This window comes from Mesoplodon densirostris, chromosome 16, assembly GCF_025265405.1.
Source record: "Mesoplodon densirostris isolate mMesDen1 chromosome 16, mMesDen1 primary haplotype, whole genome shotgun sequence".
Taxonomy (NCBI): Eukaryota; Metazoa; Chordata; class Mammalia; order Artiodactyla; family Ziphiidae; genus Mesoplodon; species Mesoplodon densirostris.
The window spans coordinates 85,464,378-85,482,727 of record NC_082676.1 but is presented as its reverse complement, the minus strand read 5'-3'; the positions used below and the strand labels follow the sequence as shown (position 1 = coordinate 85,482,727).

The 18,350-nt window shown below is 54.1% G+C and overlaps 1 protein-coding gene across 1 annotated transcript in view; it reads left to right on the top strand.

Annotated features, from left to right (window-relative positions):
- The window catches only part of SDK1 (sidekick cell adhesion molecule 1), an 831,209-nt gene that overhangs the window by 712,196 nt on the left and 100,663 nt on the right, over nucleotides 1–18,350 (top strand). The window contains exons 23-27 of the mRNA XM_060079272.1: nucleotides 5,852–5,961; nucleotides 7,615–7,765; nucleotides 8,327–8,564; nucleotides 15,786–15,901; nucleotides 17,232–17,421. Of these exons, the coding sequence (XP_059935255.1) occupies nucleotides 5,852–5,961; nucleotides 7,615–7,765; nucleotides 8,327–8,564; nucleotides 15,786–15,901; nucleotides 17,232–17,421 (805 nt within the window). The remainder of the gene's footprint in view (nucleotides 1–5,851; nucleotides 5,962–7,614; nucleotides 7,766–8,326; nucleotides 8,565–15,785; nucleotides 15,902–17,231; nucleotides 17,422–18,350) is intronic.

Here is an 18,350-nt window from a genome sequence, read left to right as displayed (position 1 = left end):
GGCACTCCGCACGCTTCACCCCAGCAGAGTCTCCCGACGGACCTTCACTTCGGAGCCCCAAGGCCAGGTCCCCGCATCACACGAGCATGTGTTGGGCCGGTTCTGGTGTTCCAGTCCCTTTCCCGACCCTCCACACACACCCCACTCCATGAGTGATGGGACCCAATCCTCGCCGGCACTGCACGATCTTAGAAAGTGGCACGAAATCCCGACACGGGGTGCAGGACGGCGTGGGCAGTCCTGTTTGTCCTTGAGAGGCTTCGTGTCTGACGGGAGAGAAGGGACAGACACAGATGCCGTCCCCCCAACACTCGTGACGGACACGGAGCAGGCCAGCCTCGCTGTCGAGGCGAGCAGGAGAGGAGCCGGGGGTCCGGGGTCCCACGGCAGGACAGAGACTGCGGCTGGAGGGCGAGCGGGGTGCCGAGACCAGTCCCGAGCCACCCGGTGTCGTGGAGCCGCTCTTGGGTGTGGGGCTTAGGCCAGGCACAGGGGGCCCACAGACTCACGGGAGGCAGGCCCCCAGGGGCCCCCAGTGCAGGGACAGTCGTGCGTGCACAGGTGGCTTCCAGGAGAAGCCTCTTCTTGGGTGTGGGAGGACTTTATGGAAAAACTGGTTCCTAGAAGGATATTTCAGGGGGGATGTGAATAAGGTGGCAAAAACCCAGGCGCACGTTGGGGGAGGTAAGACTTGGGGGTCGGCCTCGAGTCTGCGGACAGTGAGGGCCGTTCAGTGGAGCCTGGGCCGGCGGGTGAAGCCGTGTGCCATCCGAACTGGATGATGACCCGGTCCCTCACTTTATGGCCGCAACAGGTGAGGCCCAGAAATTTCTGAGGCCTGAGCGTTGTGGGCATTGTAGGCTGGGCTGTGTAGGGTGACCGATGGGGAAGGGAGTCCTTCCCGAGATCAACAGCCGGGGGCTCCATTTGACCTGTGACTTTCTAGTGGACTCGCTGGGCCAGTGGCCACGACTGGACCCAAGGGCAGGCTAGCCAGCAGCGCTGAACCTTTGGTCTGTTTTAAGGAAGAGGGGCTTTTCTAAGAGATGTCATTCTTTTCTTTTAAGTCACTGAGCTTGACTATCCAAATAGGTCAGGAGCTTCTAAACTGAGGTCCTGTCAGTGAAATCAAGTGAAGGTAAGAGAGGCCGAGGGGCCTCCCAGCATCGGGCAGAGGGAGGGGGCGGGCAGCAGGCGTCGGGAGGGAGGCCCTGGCTCAGAGGCTGGAAGCAGGAACGTCCTCCTGGCGGTCAGGAGGCACGAAGGCTGCGCCGGGGTCTGAGATGTCCTCATGGAGGGACGCCAAATGCCAGGAGGAAGGAGGACACTGCCGAGGGGAGAAAGGAGGGGCCGGGACAGACCCGGGAGAGACGTCGTTTAGGGGCCACTGCGGGCAAAGGAGGAAGCAGAGGACAGGTGGCTGGAAAGCCAGAGGGGACCAGAAGTGCCCAGGGTCACAGACCCAGGAGAGCAGCGTTTAAGGCCGAGGACCAAATGGTCACTTCACAACCCTCCTGCTTCTGAAGATAAGAAGAGTGTTAGATAGTTACAAAATAAATGAATAAGCAACTAGCAAGGTAGTGGGGAGGAGGGGGGAGGGCGGGGACCCTACTTCTGGCTGCTTCGGAGCAGGAAAGCTCAGTCAGCGCCAGGGGCACCCCGCCCCGCCCCCGCCAGCTCACGAGGGCTGCAGGCTGCCCAGACTTTTCGGGAACTGGCCTCGAGCCCCGTCCACCCGGAGTCCCCTCCTGGCTGTACATCGATCTGCCAGCAGTGCCGCGCAGAGGGGCCCCAGCTGTCCGGGGCTCCCTGGGAGGCTCCACTGGATCAGGCACGGGGACACAGCCCCGAGCCCGAGGGGACGCGGGAGCTGGGCAGGCAGGTTTTCCTGCCGACACCGGGGTTGGCAGGTGTCCATAGCGTGGATTCTCGGAGCATCTTTCCCCCTCTCCTTGGCTCTGGATGAACGGGGAGCTGCAGCCTCCCGCCCTCTCCGTCCGGCTCGTCCTCTCCCTGCGCGGCTGCAGGTCCACGTGCTTCCTCTCCGCGTGCAACTACCTTGTGGACCAGGTTCATGCCTGTCCTCTGAGTGGCCACTGGTCCCTGGCCTCCGGGTGCTGAGCTCATCATGACAGCGGCGGCCATAGCAACTTGGGCTCTGATGGAAAAACCACTTGGCAAGGCTGCCGGGGTCTAGGACCCCAGGAACTAAAAGATCAGGCGTGTCCGAAGGCGCCAAGTGCAGGCCGGCCGTGGGAGCGGCCGCCCAGAGCCCTCCCGTGGAGGTGGGCAGTGGGGCAGCCTCCCCTGGGGCTTTAGCAGAGGACAGCAGGCTCCCCGGTGGGTCCTAATGACCACCCCCGCTGAGTGACATTTGAAATGCGTGGCATTTCTGCTCTTGTAATAAGTATCGTAAAGTGCTGTTCGTTAGCTTTAAAAGAAAAAGAAGGAAAAAAATTTGTTAAAATCCCAGCCTCCCCACGGAGCTCTGGTTTGTTTTATCTTTAAAGAATCCTGCCACACTCGCATCATAGGGAGTGGCCGCTTGCTTCTAGAAAGTCCGTCGTCGTGATGGTCTTGAAATCCACCCAGAGAGCCCGAGGAGCCCAGCAGGGATCACAGGACTCCCCTTCCTACTGAGAAGGCTCCTGTCTCTTTAGATCCAAATGTAAACCTTTTATTGTAGAAATTTAACCCCTGCCGCCGCCGAGGTCTAGAACCACAACCATGTTTTTGGTAATAATTTGTTTCTGGAGCTCAGTGCCAGGCAGCCCGTTTTCAGTACTGCCTTGGAAGTCACGCACATGTTTGTCTGTCTGTGTATTCATTCGTGTGTTAAACCAACGGGTCGGGCCCCGAGTTTGGGCTGGACCCTGGGGGAGGTGCTGGGGCTCCAGTGGCGAGTCAGACCCTGCACCCACCTCGGGGGCTCGTGGGACAAGTGACAGCAAGCGTGGAAGACGCCTCGGGAGGAGGCGGAAGACACACCGTGTGCCCTGTGGCGGGACGTGGGCAGGGTAGGTCACGTGGTAAGCACGTAGGATTGGGGGCCGGGGGGGCTCTGCTGCAGCTTCGCGGCTCCGCTGTGCGAGCATGAACGTGGGGCCGGCCGTACACGAACCGGTGAGCGAGGCCGTGTGCCAGTGAGACTTTATTTACAAAGCAGGAGGTGGGCCGGGTTCGGCCGGCGGGCTGGAGGTTGCGGGCGCCAGCCAGAACGAGAGCCTTAAGTCTGCCTAAGGCTCCTCTGCCTTAAGGACCCTGACTGTGTTTGACTTACTATTTAGAATTTGGCCCAGACCCTGTAAAGTGAGGTGCAAACCTGTAGAAGCCGCAAACCCAGAGGTTGCCGCTGTGCTGCTCTTCTAACCGGTTTCCCGTCTCCCGTTGCCGTCTCCTTGCGGCCTCCTTCCCTGCACTGACCAGACTCCGCCTCGGGTGCCCTCCTCTGAACCACCTTCGCACCTGCTGGCTCCCTCATCCGTGAGCAGCGTAAATCTTCGACACGCGCTGTGTGTTTGAGTGAGAACTGGGCGTGATCAGCCCTGCACTGGGGCACGTGGAAGGTGCTGGCGCAGCACAGAATTAGAACATCGCCTTCTGGCAGCCTGGGGGGGGGGGATAGTGGGGGGGCGAGGGGGTCCCGTTCATGGAGGCTTCCCAAAGGCCTGGTGCTGCCCAGACCCGAAGGAGCTTGCCAGCCGCATGAAGGAGCAGGGGACTGGGTGCGTTTTGTGGACGTGCGGGCGTTTGGGACTGTATGGTGCCATTAGGTCATGACGGCTGGGCCCGCAGGGAAAGTGGCAGGCGGGGTCCGCGGAGACATGCAACACCCACCTGAGCCCCCAGAACGCGGCCTCCATTCAAATCCAGGTCTTTTAAAAAGGAGCCAGAGCGCTGCTGGGGGCAGGGGGTTGTGACCTCGGGTGTCCCCGCCCTGCACTTGTAGGTTACACTCATCAGAGCAAAAGCCCCACAGCCAACCCGCGGCCCCTTCTGTGGGGTCCCGCACTGAGGATGCGGAGAGCGGGCCCCCTCGGCGCAGGGCCCTGGACTCCGGCCGCATCCTCCCGCTGTCACTTCAGCGGCTCGCTGCTTTGCTGACTCCCGGGCTCATGACCCGCTCTGACCTCCTGCTCTTTCCCTGCCATATGTTTTTGGCTGGTCATCCATATTTTATTTTGATGCTTTCTAACCGAGGTGAAATCATGATAAACGTAAAGTGAACCATGTCAGCCTGTACGGCTCACGAGTTGGCGCCTCTGCAGCATGCCCCCACCACCTCCGTCTAGTTCCGAAACCTTTCCGGGGCTCCACCCAGCCCCACCGTGCCCGTCAGGCTGCCACTCCCCTTCCCCACCTCCCCCAGCCCCTGGCGCCCACCCGTCTGCATTCTGTGTCTATGGGTTTACCTGTTCTGCATATTTTATGAAATGGAATCATACAGTACGTGGCCTTTGGGGTCTGGCCTCTCCACATCATGGGTTCGAGGCCCGCCCGCGTGGTAGCGGGTGTCAGGGCCCCCCCTTCCCTCGGCTGAGTGGTGTCCATCCTGCGGCCGCACCACGGTTTGCTTCTCCATCATCCCTTGATGGGCACTCATGCTGCTTCTTCCCTTGGCTGCTGTGAGCAGAGCGGCCGTGAATGTGTGTGTACAAGGACTTGTGAGAGAACCAGTTTGCACTTCTTCTGGGTGTAGACCCAGTGGTGAAACTTCTGGGTCATGTGGTGATCCTAGGTTTTTGAGGAGCTGCCAAGCCTTTTCATGCCAAGCATGCCAAGCCTTGACATGCTTAGTCAAGGGTATTTGGAGTTTTGCATTCAGTTTCTTGGGGACTCGTGCCACCCGGCCCCGTGTTTGCTGTCCCCCTCTCGTCCTCCGCGTCTGTTTCTCCAGTGTACCAAGGTCGTTTGAATTCTCGTGCCACCCTCCCATGACCACCTGCCAGCCTGCCTGGGACAGGGATGCAGGGACCTGAAGAGAACTCAGAGGCTTCCCTGGCTGGTGGTGACTCGTGTCCCCCCGTTGTTCTCTCGCTGGGACAGGCCCCAGGGCTCTGCAAGGTGGCGCAAGTGGGGCAGAGAGACTGGGGCAGGCAGAATTAGAAGCTGCCTCAGAAGGTGGCGAGAATCACGAGAGGTGTGGCTCGGGGGCAGGCTGGGTGGTCCTGGAAGGGTCAGAGCCACATGACAGTACCTCCAGGGCAGCCAACTGGACGGGAAGTTCACAGACGGGGAATAAAATCAGCAGGAGGTGGATCACTGGGCAGGACCAGAGGGCAGGCAGGGCGCCCCACTTGGAAAGGGGTCAGCTGTGCCCCAAGGCGGGTCTTTACCACCTCAGCTGGTTCCCAGGGCAGCAGCGAGTCCCCTGTGGAAGGACCTCCAGTGTCCCGGCCAGCGGCGGTGTCTTTGGTGTGTGTTTGGGCAGAAGGGGTCAGGGTGGGAGCGGGAAAGACTGAGCCCCCTGCTCAGCTGCAGTGGAAACGGCTCTGAAGCCTCCATGAGGACACCCGGCCACCCAGGTCCCGTGGGGTCCTGGGCAGGCCTTCTCTGACGAGTTATCCCTTCATCAGGAATGAAGGACCCGACGGCCAGGTCCTCTCCTGCACCCGCGGTCTCAGAGCGCTCGGGCAGTTGTGCCCAGGTCCTGACTGTGAGCTGGTGACTGAAACCCCCCAGACCCAGTGGCAGGGACAGAGAAGCCCATGTCTCAGAGGCCCAAGCTGGGGGTGTGCACACACAGGACTCAACTCGCCCCACTCGTGGGGAACACGGGGCGGCCGCACGTACATGAATGGCAGCCTCCGCCCTGTGTCGTCCAGCCGGTCCCAAGACCTCCCTTCCCCAGGTTGGAGCCATCGGCGACGAGGAGGAGTGGGTCACCCTCTACGAGGAGGAGAACGAGCCTGACGCCCAGACGCTGGAGATCCCGAACCTCACGCCCTACACTCATTACAGGTGAGAGCGGCAGGCCATGAGCCCCACACGAGGAGGGGGTGCCCCCCACAGGTGGCCCCTGTCTGCAGCAGTGAAACCTAGCTGCATGAGTGCAAGCGAGACACTTCCAGGTGGCCATAACAGTAAATTGAACCTTCTGGGGCACGAGACACGGTGGAGTGTTATTCCAGGGAGATGGTACCTGATGCTAGGTCAGCCACGTCCCTACCACCAACGTCGCTGGCCAGGCAGCCAGCAGCATGGCTGGTATATTAGGCTTAGTAGCCAAGACCCACATGGTTGGAGATGTGGTGCTTTTCTTTACAAAAGTCCACGACCTCTGGGGACCATTACCGTGCTGTGTGTACACGAAGCAGACATCCTCAGAATACCCTTCTGTTCCCCCTCCCCGCCCAGGACTAGCACTAATCAAGCACTTAATGTGCCATTTAACCTTTGCTCCTTGACCCTGAAACGTATCCAGGCAATACATCCTTGGCCTTTACAAAGGGTGGGGTGATCATGGGCTGTTAGAGACATGGTGACTCCCCATAAGGTCACTGAAGGAGGTGGAATTTCCAGTTATCACCAGATGCTGAGTTTGATAAAGTCACTGTTCTGCCAGGATGGATACATTTCATAAGATCGGGGAACAAAAGACTAAGAATGACAAATTCAGGGAGTAAAAGGTGAAATTACATCTTTGCGAAGAACGCTTTTTCAGTACGATCCCAAACTTAGGGTTTTTTAAAAAAAACCTAATGAGAGATGCTGTTTAACTTACATTCATTTTAACATCCTTCCTAAGATTAGAGCAGATGAATCAAGATACACTTGTTTTTAGAGAAAAACATTCAGCATAAAATGACCTGTTGGGATGCAAGACTTGCCATGTGAAATTATATAAGCTATATAGTTATTTCAGAGGTCAGAAAGTGTGATTAGAGATCAGTGTCTCTGTCTTAAAATCACGTAAATTTAGGAAGCCCCTATAATTAATATGTGTGTCTACTTGGGATATTCTTCTGGTATATAAGTTCAATTCGAATAGTTGTACATATTAATAAAGAAGAGATAAAAACTGAGAACATTAGCATCGACTTTAAAGGACATCTCATTCCACCCTCGTTCTATAGATAAGGAAAAAGGCAAGTCAGCGATGGGGTGAGAGTCGCAGGGTCTGGATTCTGCGGCCGTTGCTTCTCTCCTGAACCAACAGAGAATGGGTTGCAGGGCACCCTTGGTCATTAAGAGACGCTGGAATTTCAAAGCTGTCATCTGGTAGCGACATTGTGACATTCCACTTCCGTTAAAGAGCTACTTGAGCTCTAATCCCCTGGTCTCGCCCTAAACTTGAACCAGCCAAGGGCATCTGATGGCACAGATTCTGGCCACATAACCCATCCAGTCATGCTTCCCTCGGAACGGGAAATTGCTGAGTTGCGGTGCATTTACCATTCTGTGGAGGCTTTTAGGGAAAGAGGCCATCTATGTAATTCACAGTTTTAATGAAACCAGGTGGAAAGAGTGCGGCCTTGAGCAATGGCCTCTGTGACGCAGGCAGACACATATGCGCCCCCGCCCACCCCGTACCCCCGGAAGTTGTGGGCGGGTTTCCCTCCTTGCACATTACCTCTTGTGCAGAGTAACTCCAGTCGTCGGCTTTGCTTCCAGGTTCCGGATGAAGCAGGTGAATGTCGTCGGCGCCAGCCCCTTCAGTCAGTCCTCCCGGGTCATCCAGACCCTGCAGGCCCCCCCGGACGTGGCCCCCACCAGCATCACTGTCCGAACCGCAAGCGAGACCAGCCTGCGGCTCCGCTGGGTGGTGAGTTGGGAGGTGGGGGGCCTGCGTGGGAGCCCAGAGCTTAGTCATTTCCTAGTCTTGCCTTGTCCCGGTCAAAAGTAATCTCATCATTAAACCAGAAAGTATTGCATTTTACAGTCGGTGTTGGATCTCAGACCAGCCCCAGCTGTCTTATTAATTAGTAGCATGACTCACTGGCTTCTTGGAACCGAGGAATATTCTTTGGGGAGGAAAGCCGATGGCCCTACAGGCTGAATCTGTTAAGTCCTTAAGCCAGGTTGATACGGAACCAATGCTCAGTATTTGTAAGAGAGCCAGCTTGATATTGAATCAGAACATTTCCCCACAAAATTAAGCTGAAATGTATTAAAAGAAATTATGTCCAGCCAAAGTTACTGACAGGACTTCATTTAATTCGCAGAAGAAAAGTTCCAGGGGAAAGTAGAATAAAGGTCATAAGAATATTCACCCCAGAATATCTTTTCCGTGGACTTGGCCCCCTAAGACAGGCCCGTGCGTGGAGACCCACATGGGGGGCGGCTCCAAGACCTTGGCTCACCGTGGACTGTTGTCCACTTCCAGCCGCTGCCCGACTCACAGTACAATGGGAACCCCGAGTCCGTGGGCTACAGAGTTACGTGCTGGCGCCCCGACCTCCCGTCCACTGTGCTGGCCCAAGTCATCAGCGACCGGCTGGAGAGGGAGCTCACGGTCGAGGGGCTGGAGGAATGGACGGAGTACGAGCTGCAGATGCAGGCCTTCAACGCCATCGGGGCCGGGCCCTGGAGCGCGGCCGTGCGGGGCCGGACACGGGAGTCAGGTGAGACGAGGGCCGGCCGGGCCCTGGAGCGCGTCCGTGCGGGGCCGGACACGGGAGTCAGGTGAGACGAGGGCCGGCCGGGCCCAGGAGGGCGCCCGTGCGGGGCCGGACACGGGAGTCAGGTGAGACGAGGGCCGGCCGGGCCCTGGAGCGCGTCCGTGCGGGGCCGGACACGGGAGTCAGGTGAGACGAGGGCCGGCCGGGCCCTGGAGCGAGTCCGTGCGGGGCCGGACACGGGAGTCAGGTGAGACGAGGGCCGGCCGGGCCCTGGAGCGAGTCCGTGCGGGGCCGGACACGGGAGTCAGGTGAGACGAGGGCCGGCCGGGCCCTGGAGCGAGTCCGTGCGGGGCCGGACACGGGAGTCAGGTGAGACGTGTCTCCCTGGAGCCTGAGCAGAGCGTCCGCAGTGTCGCTGGCATCTCGCTGGCTCGTCCCCCACTCCCCTGCCATGTCTGTGTTGACACTTTCCTGAGTAATTCGGTCCAACTGCATTAGAGCCCATGACGCTGCTTTGAAGTTGATGATGAATTCTACCAGGGGCTAGAGTCGCATTATTATCTTTTTAATTAGGGGTAATTCTCACCACCAATGATGAAAAGTAGGAGTGTACAGAGACTCTAAGGAGATCTTTATAATGCAAGGTGTTCGGGACCTCCTCCTGATAAAGTCACGTGTGTGATGTGTTGAGTCTCCCCTGTGCTAGAAAATAGACCCTCAAAAGTTCAATTGCTGTAGCACAATGGTAGTTTATTTCTCTCTCATTACAGCCTAAGATGGGTGTTCTTGTTGTTGGGTGGCTCTCATCCATGAGGTGATTCAAGCACCCAGGCTCTGCTGTCCTGTAAATTAACCGCCATCTGCACGCAGCTGCCAGAGGGGAGGCATGAGCAAAGGGTGGGCACCCCTGTGTCTTAGCACCTGCCCCAAAATGGCACACACCCCTCTGCTCACGGCCGCGGGGCTTGGGGTACCGCTCATGGTCAGGAAGGAAAGGAAAACTTGCAGTGGTCTCTCTGCAGGATGCTCTTCTTCTAGGCTTTGTGGTCAACAGTGGTTTGCAGGACCCTTACTGGCCTGGTTCGAGTTTGTAGAAACACAGAAAAGAGTGTTGCTAACACTCTTTAAGGATGCACAGCACAGCTCTTTCCACTAGTCTGAGATAGGGAGGTTTTCTCCTGAAAAGGAAGAACATCTCTGCACCTCTCACCATCCCCTTACCCCGTGACGCTCCCCCAGTGCTTGATGTATCCGGTGGGGGGGAGGGGCGGGGGGGCGCTGTTCAGTACCTTCCTGACCTCCACCCAACGAGGGGTGAGAAGAAGGTAGAAATTCTGAGACGGTGAACTAGCTCCAGTTTCCTCGGAGGCTTCCTGAGCCCAGGGTGTGTCCTGTCTTCTCAAGGCTCCACAGGTACAAAAATAGAGAGGTCACCCTGGAAGCCCGTGTGGGACAGGAGGGCAGCCAGGGGAAGCCAGCACCTCCCAGCAGCTGTTTCCACGCTGGACACCTCAAAATGTAATAAGTACATTTAAATTAATTAAAGACTTTTAGTAGGAAGATGAATAAGTTCTGAGTAACCTTCTGTACAGCATAGTGATTAAAGAAAGTTGTTAAGAACTGAATCACTGTGTTGAACAACTGGAACCAGTATAATACTCTATGTCAGTTATAATTCAAAAAAGAGAGAGAGAGAGAGAGTCACTAAGAGAGTAGATCTTAAACATTGTCACCACAAAAAAGAAAAATAAACAGTAATTATGTGACCTAATGGAGGCGTTAGCAAATGCTATGGTGGTAATCATCTTGCAGTATATGAGATTAAAATGTGCAACATGTTGTATGTTGTACACCTCAGTCTTACACAGTGTTATATTCAAATCATATCTCAGTAAAACTGGAAATAAATATTAAAGTCTTTAATTATTAAAGGAAAGCATGAAAACTTTAAGTAGAGATTAAAATACCATTTTAAACAGTTTTGGGGTTTTTTTTTAGGAAAAACAAATAAAACACAGTCATTGAATAAACCACTCTGACTGAGGTAAAAAGTAGGTTAGACACTGACAAAGAGGGAATTACCAAACTGGAAGCTGGAAATGAGTAAAAAAAACCTCAAAATACAGTGCAAAGACATCAAGATTGAAAGTATGATAGAGAGGTTAAAAGACATAAAGAATAGAATGAGAAGGTCCAACATACATTTAATAAGACTCAGAAGAGAAAGGGGGAGGAAATGAGAGGGAGGAAATATGTGGAGATTATGGCCGAGAAATTCCAGAACTGATATAAGACATTACATATCAGACTGAAGACATGAATCCTGAACAGAATAAATAAAAATAAATCTGCACCAAAATGCACTGCGCTACAACTGAAAATACAAAAGCCAAAGAGCAATCTTAAAAACATCTGGAGCAAAGGCATCTTACCTGCAAAGACCATTTGAAGCCAACTTCTCAAGAACAAGAGAGGCCAGAAGACAATGGAATAAGGATCTTGAAGGTGCTGAAAGAAAATAACTGTCAACCTCAAATTGTACACCTAGCTACACTTTTCAAGGATATTGTTCAGAAAACAACAAACTAAATGTTATGTAAAGATGAAGAAAGTGTCATTAAAAACAGAAAATAGGGCTTCCCTGGTGGTGCAGTGGTTGAAAGTCCGCCTGCCGATGCAGGGGAAACGGGTTCGTGCCCCGGTCCGGGAAGATCCCACATGCCACGGAGTGGCTGGGCCCATGAGCCATGGCCGCTGAGCCTGCGCGTCCGGAGCCTGTGCTCCGCAATGGGAGAGGCCACAGCAGTGAGAGGCCCACGTACCGCAAACAAACAAGCAAACAAACAAAAAAAACAGAAAATAATCCTTTGGGGTAAGTTTTCAAAGAACAAAGTAAACCCGTGGCAGAACTGCTGCACTGAGACTGTATTTTGTAAAACTCCTTCCAGCTGCTGAACAGCCGTCTTTACAGTGGTCAGAGGCCGTCACTCTATGTGTGAACTCACTCCAGTGTTTCCTTCTACTACCTCTGCTCTCCTCGGACAATCTTGGATCGTCTCTTACGTGGACTCTGAAAAGACTTTGCTGAGCAGGGTGGTTGTCTGAGGTATAGATTTTGTATCCAGAAAAGCACTGTGGGCTCGCTTTTGTCTCGGTTGACAAATGTGTGCACGTGTGGCCAGGAGAGGACCGTGTGCAGGCCAGCGGAGCTGACTGTGGCCGTGCTCGTAGTTCACTTGCTGAGAAAGCTTCTGATCTCGAGGGAGAAGTGTTCCTACAGCTTACACTTTGCTTTGCCAGCTATCCCGTTCTTTCTACTTTTGAGGGTTATGGCTTACAGAAAATTATCTTTTGTTTTTAACTGAATGTTTATTCAGTGAGAAATTTTGGTTCAACACATATCTCTTGGAGAAGAAGAGAACAGTTTTGGTTCAGCAGGTGTTTCCATTACAACTTGATAACAGGGTTATTGATCTTCATTTCAAGATATGGGTGGTTCAGATTTCAGATACTTGTAGTACCAGAAGAGTGGGCTCCTTGAGACCCCTTATGGGCTGTTCTCTCCTCTAGGGAAACTGGTGCTGGCATGTTGGCCCCTCCATCTGGGGCTGGTCCTGGAGGGGTTCAGTACCCCCACCTCCAAATGGAGCTTCCAGAACCTTCTGCTGCAGGAAGCTTCTCACCCTGACCCACAAGCCTCTCCCAGCTGTGGCAGCTTTGATGTCTTGCCTTCCCTGGTGCTGCCGAGGTTGGACAGGTAGCCTCCCCAGCAGAGAAATCAGCCCCTTCAGAGGACTGGTCCTGCCAATCACTGCTCAGCATTTGGCGAAGAGTGTGAAGGGGCTACACGGGCCCACTGGCCAAGTGCTCCCACCACCACTGATGGGGACAGGGAGGGGTCGGAGAGAGCTGGGGAGGAGAGGAGAGCTGCACGCCCACCTCTGGAGCCCAGCGTCACCTCAGTGAAGATAGCCGTCCATCAGTGCTTAGAAACAGCACGGTGCGCAGACGCGCTGAAAGCCAGCCGTGGAGGCACCGAGCAGAACATCTTGAACCACATTTAAATGAGGTTTCCAGTTTTGAAGTGCGATCGAGCTGGTCTCATGACACCTTATGATATATTATAAGGGTAAATGAGGCCCTAAAAATCAGAGAGACTACGTGAGGAGTAGCTGTGAGCTGCGGGGTGAGAAACCCTGTAGAGGAGAGAGAACTGAAGGAAAAACGCATTTTAAATGGTATTGGTTTTAATGAAAGGGGAGATTCTAGGATGGTCTCAAAACTCAAGGTATCAGGTTAGGAAAGAAGTTGAATCTCCTTCAAGTTAGGTAATGAGTAAGATTTTTTTTTTCGGGCCTCCCTGGTGGCGCAGTGGTTGAGAGTCCGCCTGCCGATGCAGGGGATACGGGTTCGTGCCCCGGTCTGGGAGGATCCCATATGCCGCGGAGCGGCTGGGCCCGTGAGCCATGGCCGCTGGGCCTGCGCATCCGGAGCCTGTGCTCCGCAACGGGAGAGGCCACAACAGTGAGAGGCCCGCATACCGCAAAAAAAAAAAAAAAAAAAAAAAAAAGATTTTTTTTTTCAAATCTTAAAAACATGAATACTTTGTAATTAGATGGCAGAGTTTATCCTGGTGGGACTCGAATCAGCTGAAATGTTCATCCTGAACACTGCGATTTTCTCTGCCTGTCTTCTCGTTAGGAAACCAGCTGTGTTCTAGGCGCCGGGGCTGAGTTGCTGTGATCACAGGGTTGCCCTCATTCTCTGGAGATGTGGATGGCCCGCCAGTAAATGGATTCACATGTCACTGCATCTTAGAAAATCAGCTATTATTTTTAGATCTACAGTGAGAATTGGGCACTTTCGGTTTCAAAGATTAACCCGAAGGAAACAGTTAAGGATTGAGAGGTTGACCGTTTGTGTTGCTATGACAATGGCTTCTCTCTTCACAGGCAGGGATGGGAGTTTAGAACATAGCACTAGTATCTTGGGCATAGAGTATGTGTTCTGCTCTCACCTGATTCTAAATAAACTCAGAAAACTAAGTTAGATAAATGGGAGGCTTACCTTCTCTTTGAATGATAATTACTCCTTTGATTCACAGTTGGTTCTGGGTGCCAGCTTATCACTCAGTTTTTTATAAAATAAGAACGGGTGTAAACAATGTCCTGGTAACCGCCTCGGAAGTTACGACACCCGGTGGGAGCCCCCAAGGCACAGAGAGCACAGGTGACGCCATGGGAGCCACCGCCAGAGGCAGGGGGACACAGGGCGGCATGTGTGACAAGCATGCTCCCCTTCAGGGGGCTGAGCTGACCGGAAACCACGAAGATTCTTTTCCTGTGACACTTATCTGCTCAAATAAATTAATATTATTTTGTTGAATGACTGAATAACGGAATGAATGACTCTCAACTGACGTAATTGGGAAGAAAAAATTGTTATCGACCCAGTGGGCTGACTTGCATCTTCTCTCTCCAGAAATGTCAGGAGGGCCCCTGTGCTTGGGACTAACAGGCACCAGCAGTGGCATCTCTGTTTTGTGGGCACTGGCAGCCGGTCTGGTGCCTGAGTTCTGAGGACAGTCAGTCAGTGTAGCAAGTGGACAAAGGGAGGGGGGCCACTGCCTCCTGGGCATCGAGCCAGGGAAGTCGCCCTTTCCTGGGGCTTGCAGCCCTCCCAGGACACAGGTGGTTGAGCTCAGGTTCAGTGTCCCCCAGAAGCTCGCCCTGTGAGGTGGCAGCCTGTTGCTGGACCTCCTCTTCTCTCCATCTCAGACCTGCCAGTTGTGGGAATGACCAGGTCAAGCTTGCAGACAGCGGAGCAGCACCTCTTCCAGGCCCAGCATGAATCCTGGCGTTTTTTCTTAAAGCCTGTGTTCATTTCCTGGGGCTGCGGTAACAAAGGACCCAAACTGGTGGCTTCAAACAGCAGATATACATTCTCTCGTAGTCCTGGAGGCCAGAAGATGGAGACCGAGGTGTCAGCAGAGCTGTACTCCCCCTCTGGAGGGGCCGGGAGGGTCTGTCACAGCCAGCCCCCAGCTTCCAGAAGCTCCTGGGCTGTGGCAGCACAAGCCTAGTCCTGCCAGGGGGTTCTCCCCACGTGCACATCTGTTTCTTCTCATATGGACACCAGTCCTATTGGATTAGGACCTACATTACCCCCATGTGACCTCATGTTATTAATTACGTCTGCAACGACCCTGCTTCCAAATAAGGTCACATTCTGGGTCGTGGGGTCAGGATTCCAGCATAGGAACTTGAGGGGACACAATTCAACCCATGACAAAGACCGAATCACTTCAGTGTAGGAACTCTAGGCGTCATAGGTTGGGAACACTGTCGTTGTGCAAACACACATTACTTTCCGGATTCAGACTAACTGGCTAACAGAGTCACCTTCACAGTGGCTGTGCCATGAGGAGGAAGTACTTATGCGTGAGTGAGCGAATGGATGAGTGAGTGAATGGATGGGTGAGCGAATGGATGAGTGAGCGAATGGATGGGTGAGTGAATGGATGAGTGAGCGAATGGATGGATGAGTGAGCAAGTGAATGAACAGTGAGTGAATGAATGAAAGAGTGAACCAGCCCACAGGGCGGTCCTGGGGGGTGACTGAGAAGATGCCAAAGCCCCATCACGTGTTATGTACCCATGAGATTCGTGAACTTGACGTGTTCTCCTTTTCGACCGTGGAGGCTCTGGGGGGGTGCTGAGAGCTGCCCTTTTCTTGGTGCCTGTTACCCCCACACAGGGATGTACATTTGGTAAACCTCCCCTCCCCTCCCCTCCTCTCCCCTCCCCTCCCCTCCCCTCCCCTCCCCTTGGTGCAGATCAGAGCCTCACCTCCTCCCCTCTCCACCCACCTGCCCCCCACAAAGTGCCCCGTTTAGAGATGTCAGTAAACTGGTGTCTGAAAGTGAGGATTTCCATCTAAGATGAAAGTCACAGTTCTCACACGTTAATATAAGAATCAGACGAAGCTTATTTTCTTGCTGGGTGGACTCAGGTAAAATTGAGCTCCTAAATACCCAGGATTTATGGAATTTGTTGCTAATATTAAAGAGATTTACGTTTCTGTGCAGGTTTAATCTGATCACTGCAAAATGTTCAGAATACATTGCTGTTTCAAGGACAACTTGATTATGTGGGTAAAACTTAGACCTTTGTTTGTAGAAGCCTTTAGACTTGGCTGCCAATCTGTTTAACTCATTCTCCACAGTTCCTTCAGCGGCCCCTGAAAATGTGTCAGCCGAGGCCGTCAGCTCCACCCAGATTTTACTGACGTGGGCTTCGGTGCCCGAACAGGACCAGAATGGGCTCATATTGGGCTACAAGGTATGTGCTCAGGTGACCTTCCTCTGCTCACGCTGTGAACGTGCTGTCACCTGTCTGCCCAAACCCGTGAGCTCACGTTCTCCTGCCGATCTCCAGCTCTGGCCTATTTCCTGATTCCACATCCCTTGTCTCATCTACCTTCATCACAGTCTGGAGATGAGGCATCGGTGGACCCTCTTCACGTGGGCCAAGACAAGGCACTAAGAGTTCTGAGCCTGTTTCCTCACTTGTAAAGTGGGAGGAACGGCGGTAGCTCCCTCCCAGGGTTGGTGTGAGAAGTGGCTTATCCTGTAAAATGCTGAGGACGGATCATTAGATCCCTGCACATGTGTCTGCACGTGTGTCATCAGCGGTGAGGGTTGGACACCTTCCAGCTTCTCTGGAAGACGTTTCTGGGTTTCGTCTTGTGTGTGTTTACCCAGACCCTTAAAAACCTACTCGGTTTTTGTTCCATCCCCTCCCCCAAGAAGCAGGACAGATCTTCCTGGATTTGGCCGCAAGGCTACGCTTGTCTCATGCACTGCTGCCTTCTCCTCCCCGCTTTCCATCATTTAGATCCTAGTCTCTGTTTCCCCCACCTGTTCTCAAGCCCTCCCCCAACCCGGGCATTCTGATGGCTCCCTTCTGGCCCCTTTAGACATGGTGATCCCACTGAGTGGGCCCAGTGACCAGCACTCCACACCCCCTACCTGGACCCCGGAGAAAAGCGCTCGCCAAGCCCTTTTCAGAGTCCTCCCCGATGACCCCCTCTTTTACGGCCTTCTGGTCACTGATCTGAGGGACCAGTTCCGAGAGGGGGAGCTTAGGGAATAAGGGGGAGCAGGCGGACCGTGGAGGGGGCATCTCAGCGTGCTGTGTCTGCAGCATGGGCAGTAAATAGCCCAGGGGCGGGGCCTTGGGTTCAGGGGGAGAGCACAGGTCTCCTGAGGCAGGAGCTTAATCTCCCAATAAGCCAGGCAAGCGAGTGGCTGCTGGCCCCTTGTACAGGAAGCAGAATGTCTCTGTGTTCCTAGCGAGCCCTGGTTTTAGTGGCTGCCGCTGGGCACCTGAAACCCTGTGAATTACAGCGGGGCGTTTGGCTCTCCCAGTCCGGCCGTGGCTGGGACACAGCTCCAGCTGCCTTCCGGCCTGGAGTCCAGTTGCTTCATCTCCATCTTTCCCCCAAAATGCCAGTGAATAGGAATTAGATCCCTAAGCCCTCAACACAGCTGCCCAGGGGGAGGACCCTCAGTTGCCTGGTCCTTGACATGTGATCCTGAGACCCAGGCCCACCGAGGCCCCTCCTTGCACACCGTCTTCCTGACCGCCCCGCCTGGTGTGTCATGCTCAGATCCTGTTCCGCGCCAGAGATCTGGATCCTGAGCCCAGGAGCCACGTGGTCCGAGGGAACCACACGCAGTCCGCGCTCCTGGCGGGTCTGGGCAAGTTCGTGCTGTACGAGCTCCAGGTGCTGGCCTTCACCCGCATCGGGAACGGGGTCCCCAGCTCGCCCGCCATCCTGGAGCGGACCAAAGATGACGGTACGTCGACGGCTGTGCCTTTGCCCGTCTCCCAGGTTTGCTGTCGCCATCCAAACCCTCTGGATGGTTGTCATTTTTAACTTAATTTTCAAAACACTCTTTTTTCTTCATTTCAGCACAGGAAAACAAAACAAAGTTGTTTTCTGGTCACTGAGCGCTTCTGTGGCCAGTTTCAGCAGGAGTGAATGTTCACAGTCTAATTAACAGCCTGAGCACAATTTCATCGCAGCTCTGCTGTAGGCAGTGCAGTAAAGGCCGGGCAGGCTGGGCCAGAAAAACCTAAGGCCTGGTGGTGTTGGCAGAAACCTGGCTGAAAAACCCCGCTGCAGACCCCGTGCCTCGATTCTAGATTCTCTGGGCTTCCCGCTCTCGTTTGCATAGTAAGGGATCCTTAGAGGCCCCACAGAGTGCGGTGTGTAATGGGCTCCCAGAATACCCGGGGTTCCCAGCCTCAGTAACAAGTACATCTTGACGGCGTTGTCTAAATCATCACTCCACTTTGCAGATGTCAAACACTTAAATTTGTTAGCTGCTTTACATGATCTTTGTTAAATAGACTGTGATGAATATTCTGGGGGAAAATGCCAGTCTCCCCCCAAAAAACCCAGGCTCAGAAGCAGCTGACAGAGGTGAAACATCCATAGATTTTCTTAAGCATCTTTACTGAAGTAATTAAATCAACCCCCCAACGCACTCTGACCGCTGGGTTGACAACATTCTCTCCGTGTTCCTGGCAGACACCCGTAGCTGGGCCTCCCCTGGGTCAGAAGAGGGGGCGCCTTGAACCTGGTCCTTCCCTGGGAGCTGGTCTCAGGGCGGCTGGGGTCTGAGAGGGACCGTGTGACCTCAGGGTCATGTCTTTGCAAAACGATTTGCTCTGTCGAGGGCCACACACATAAAAAGTGACAGGGGCTTTTAGTAACTCTTCC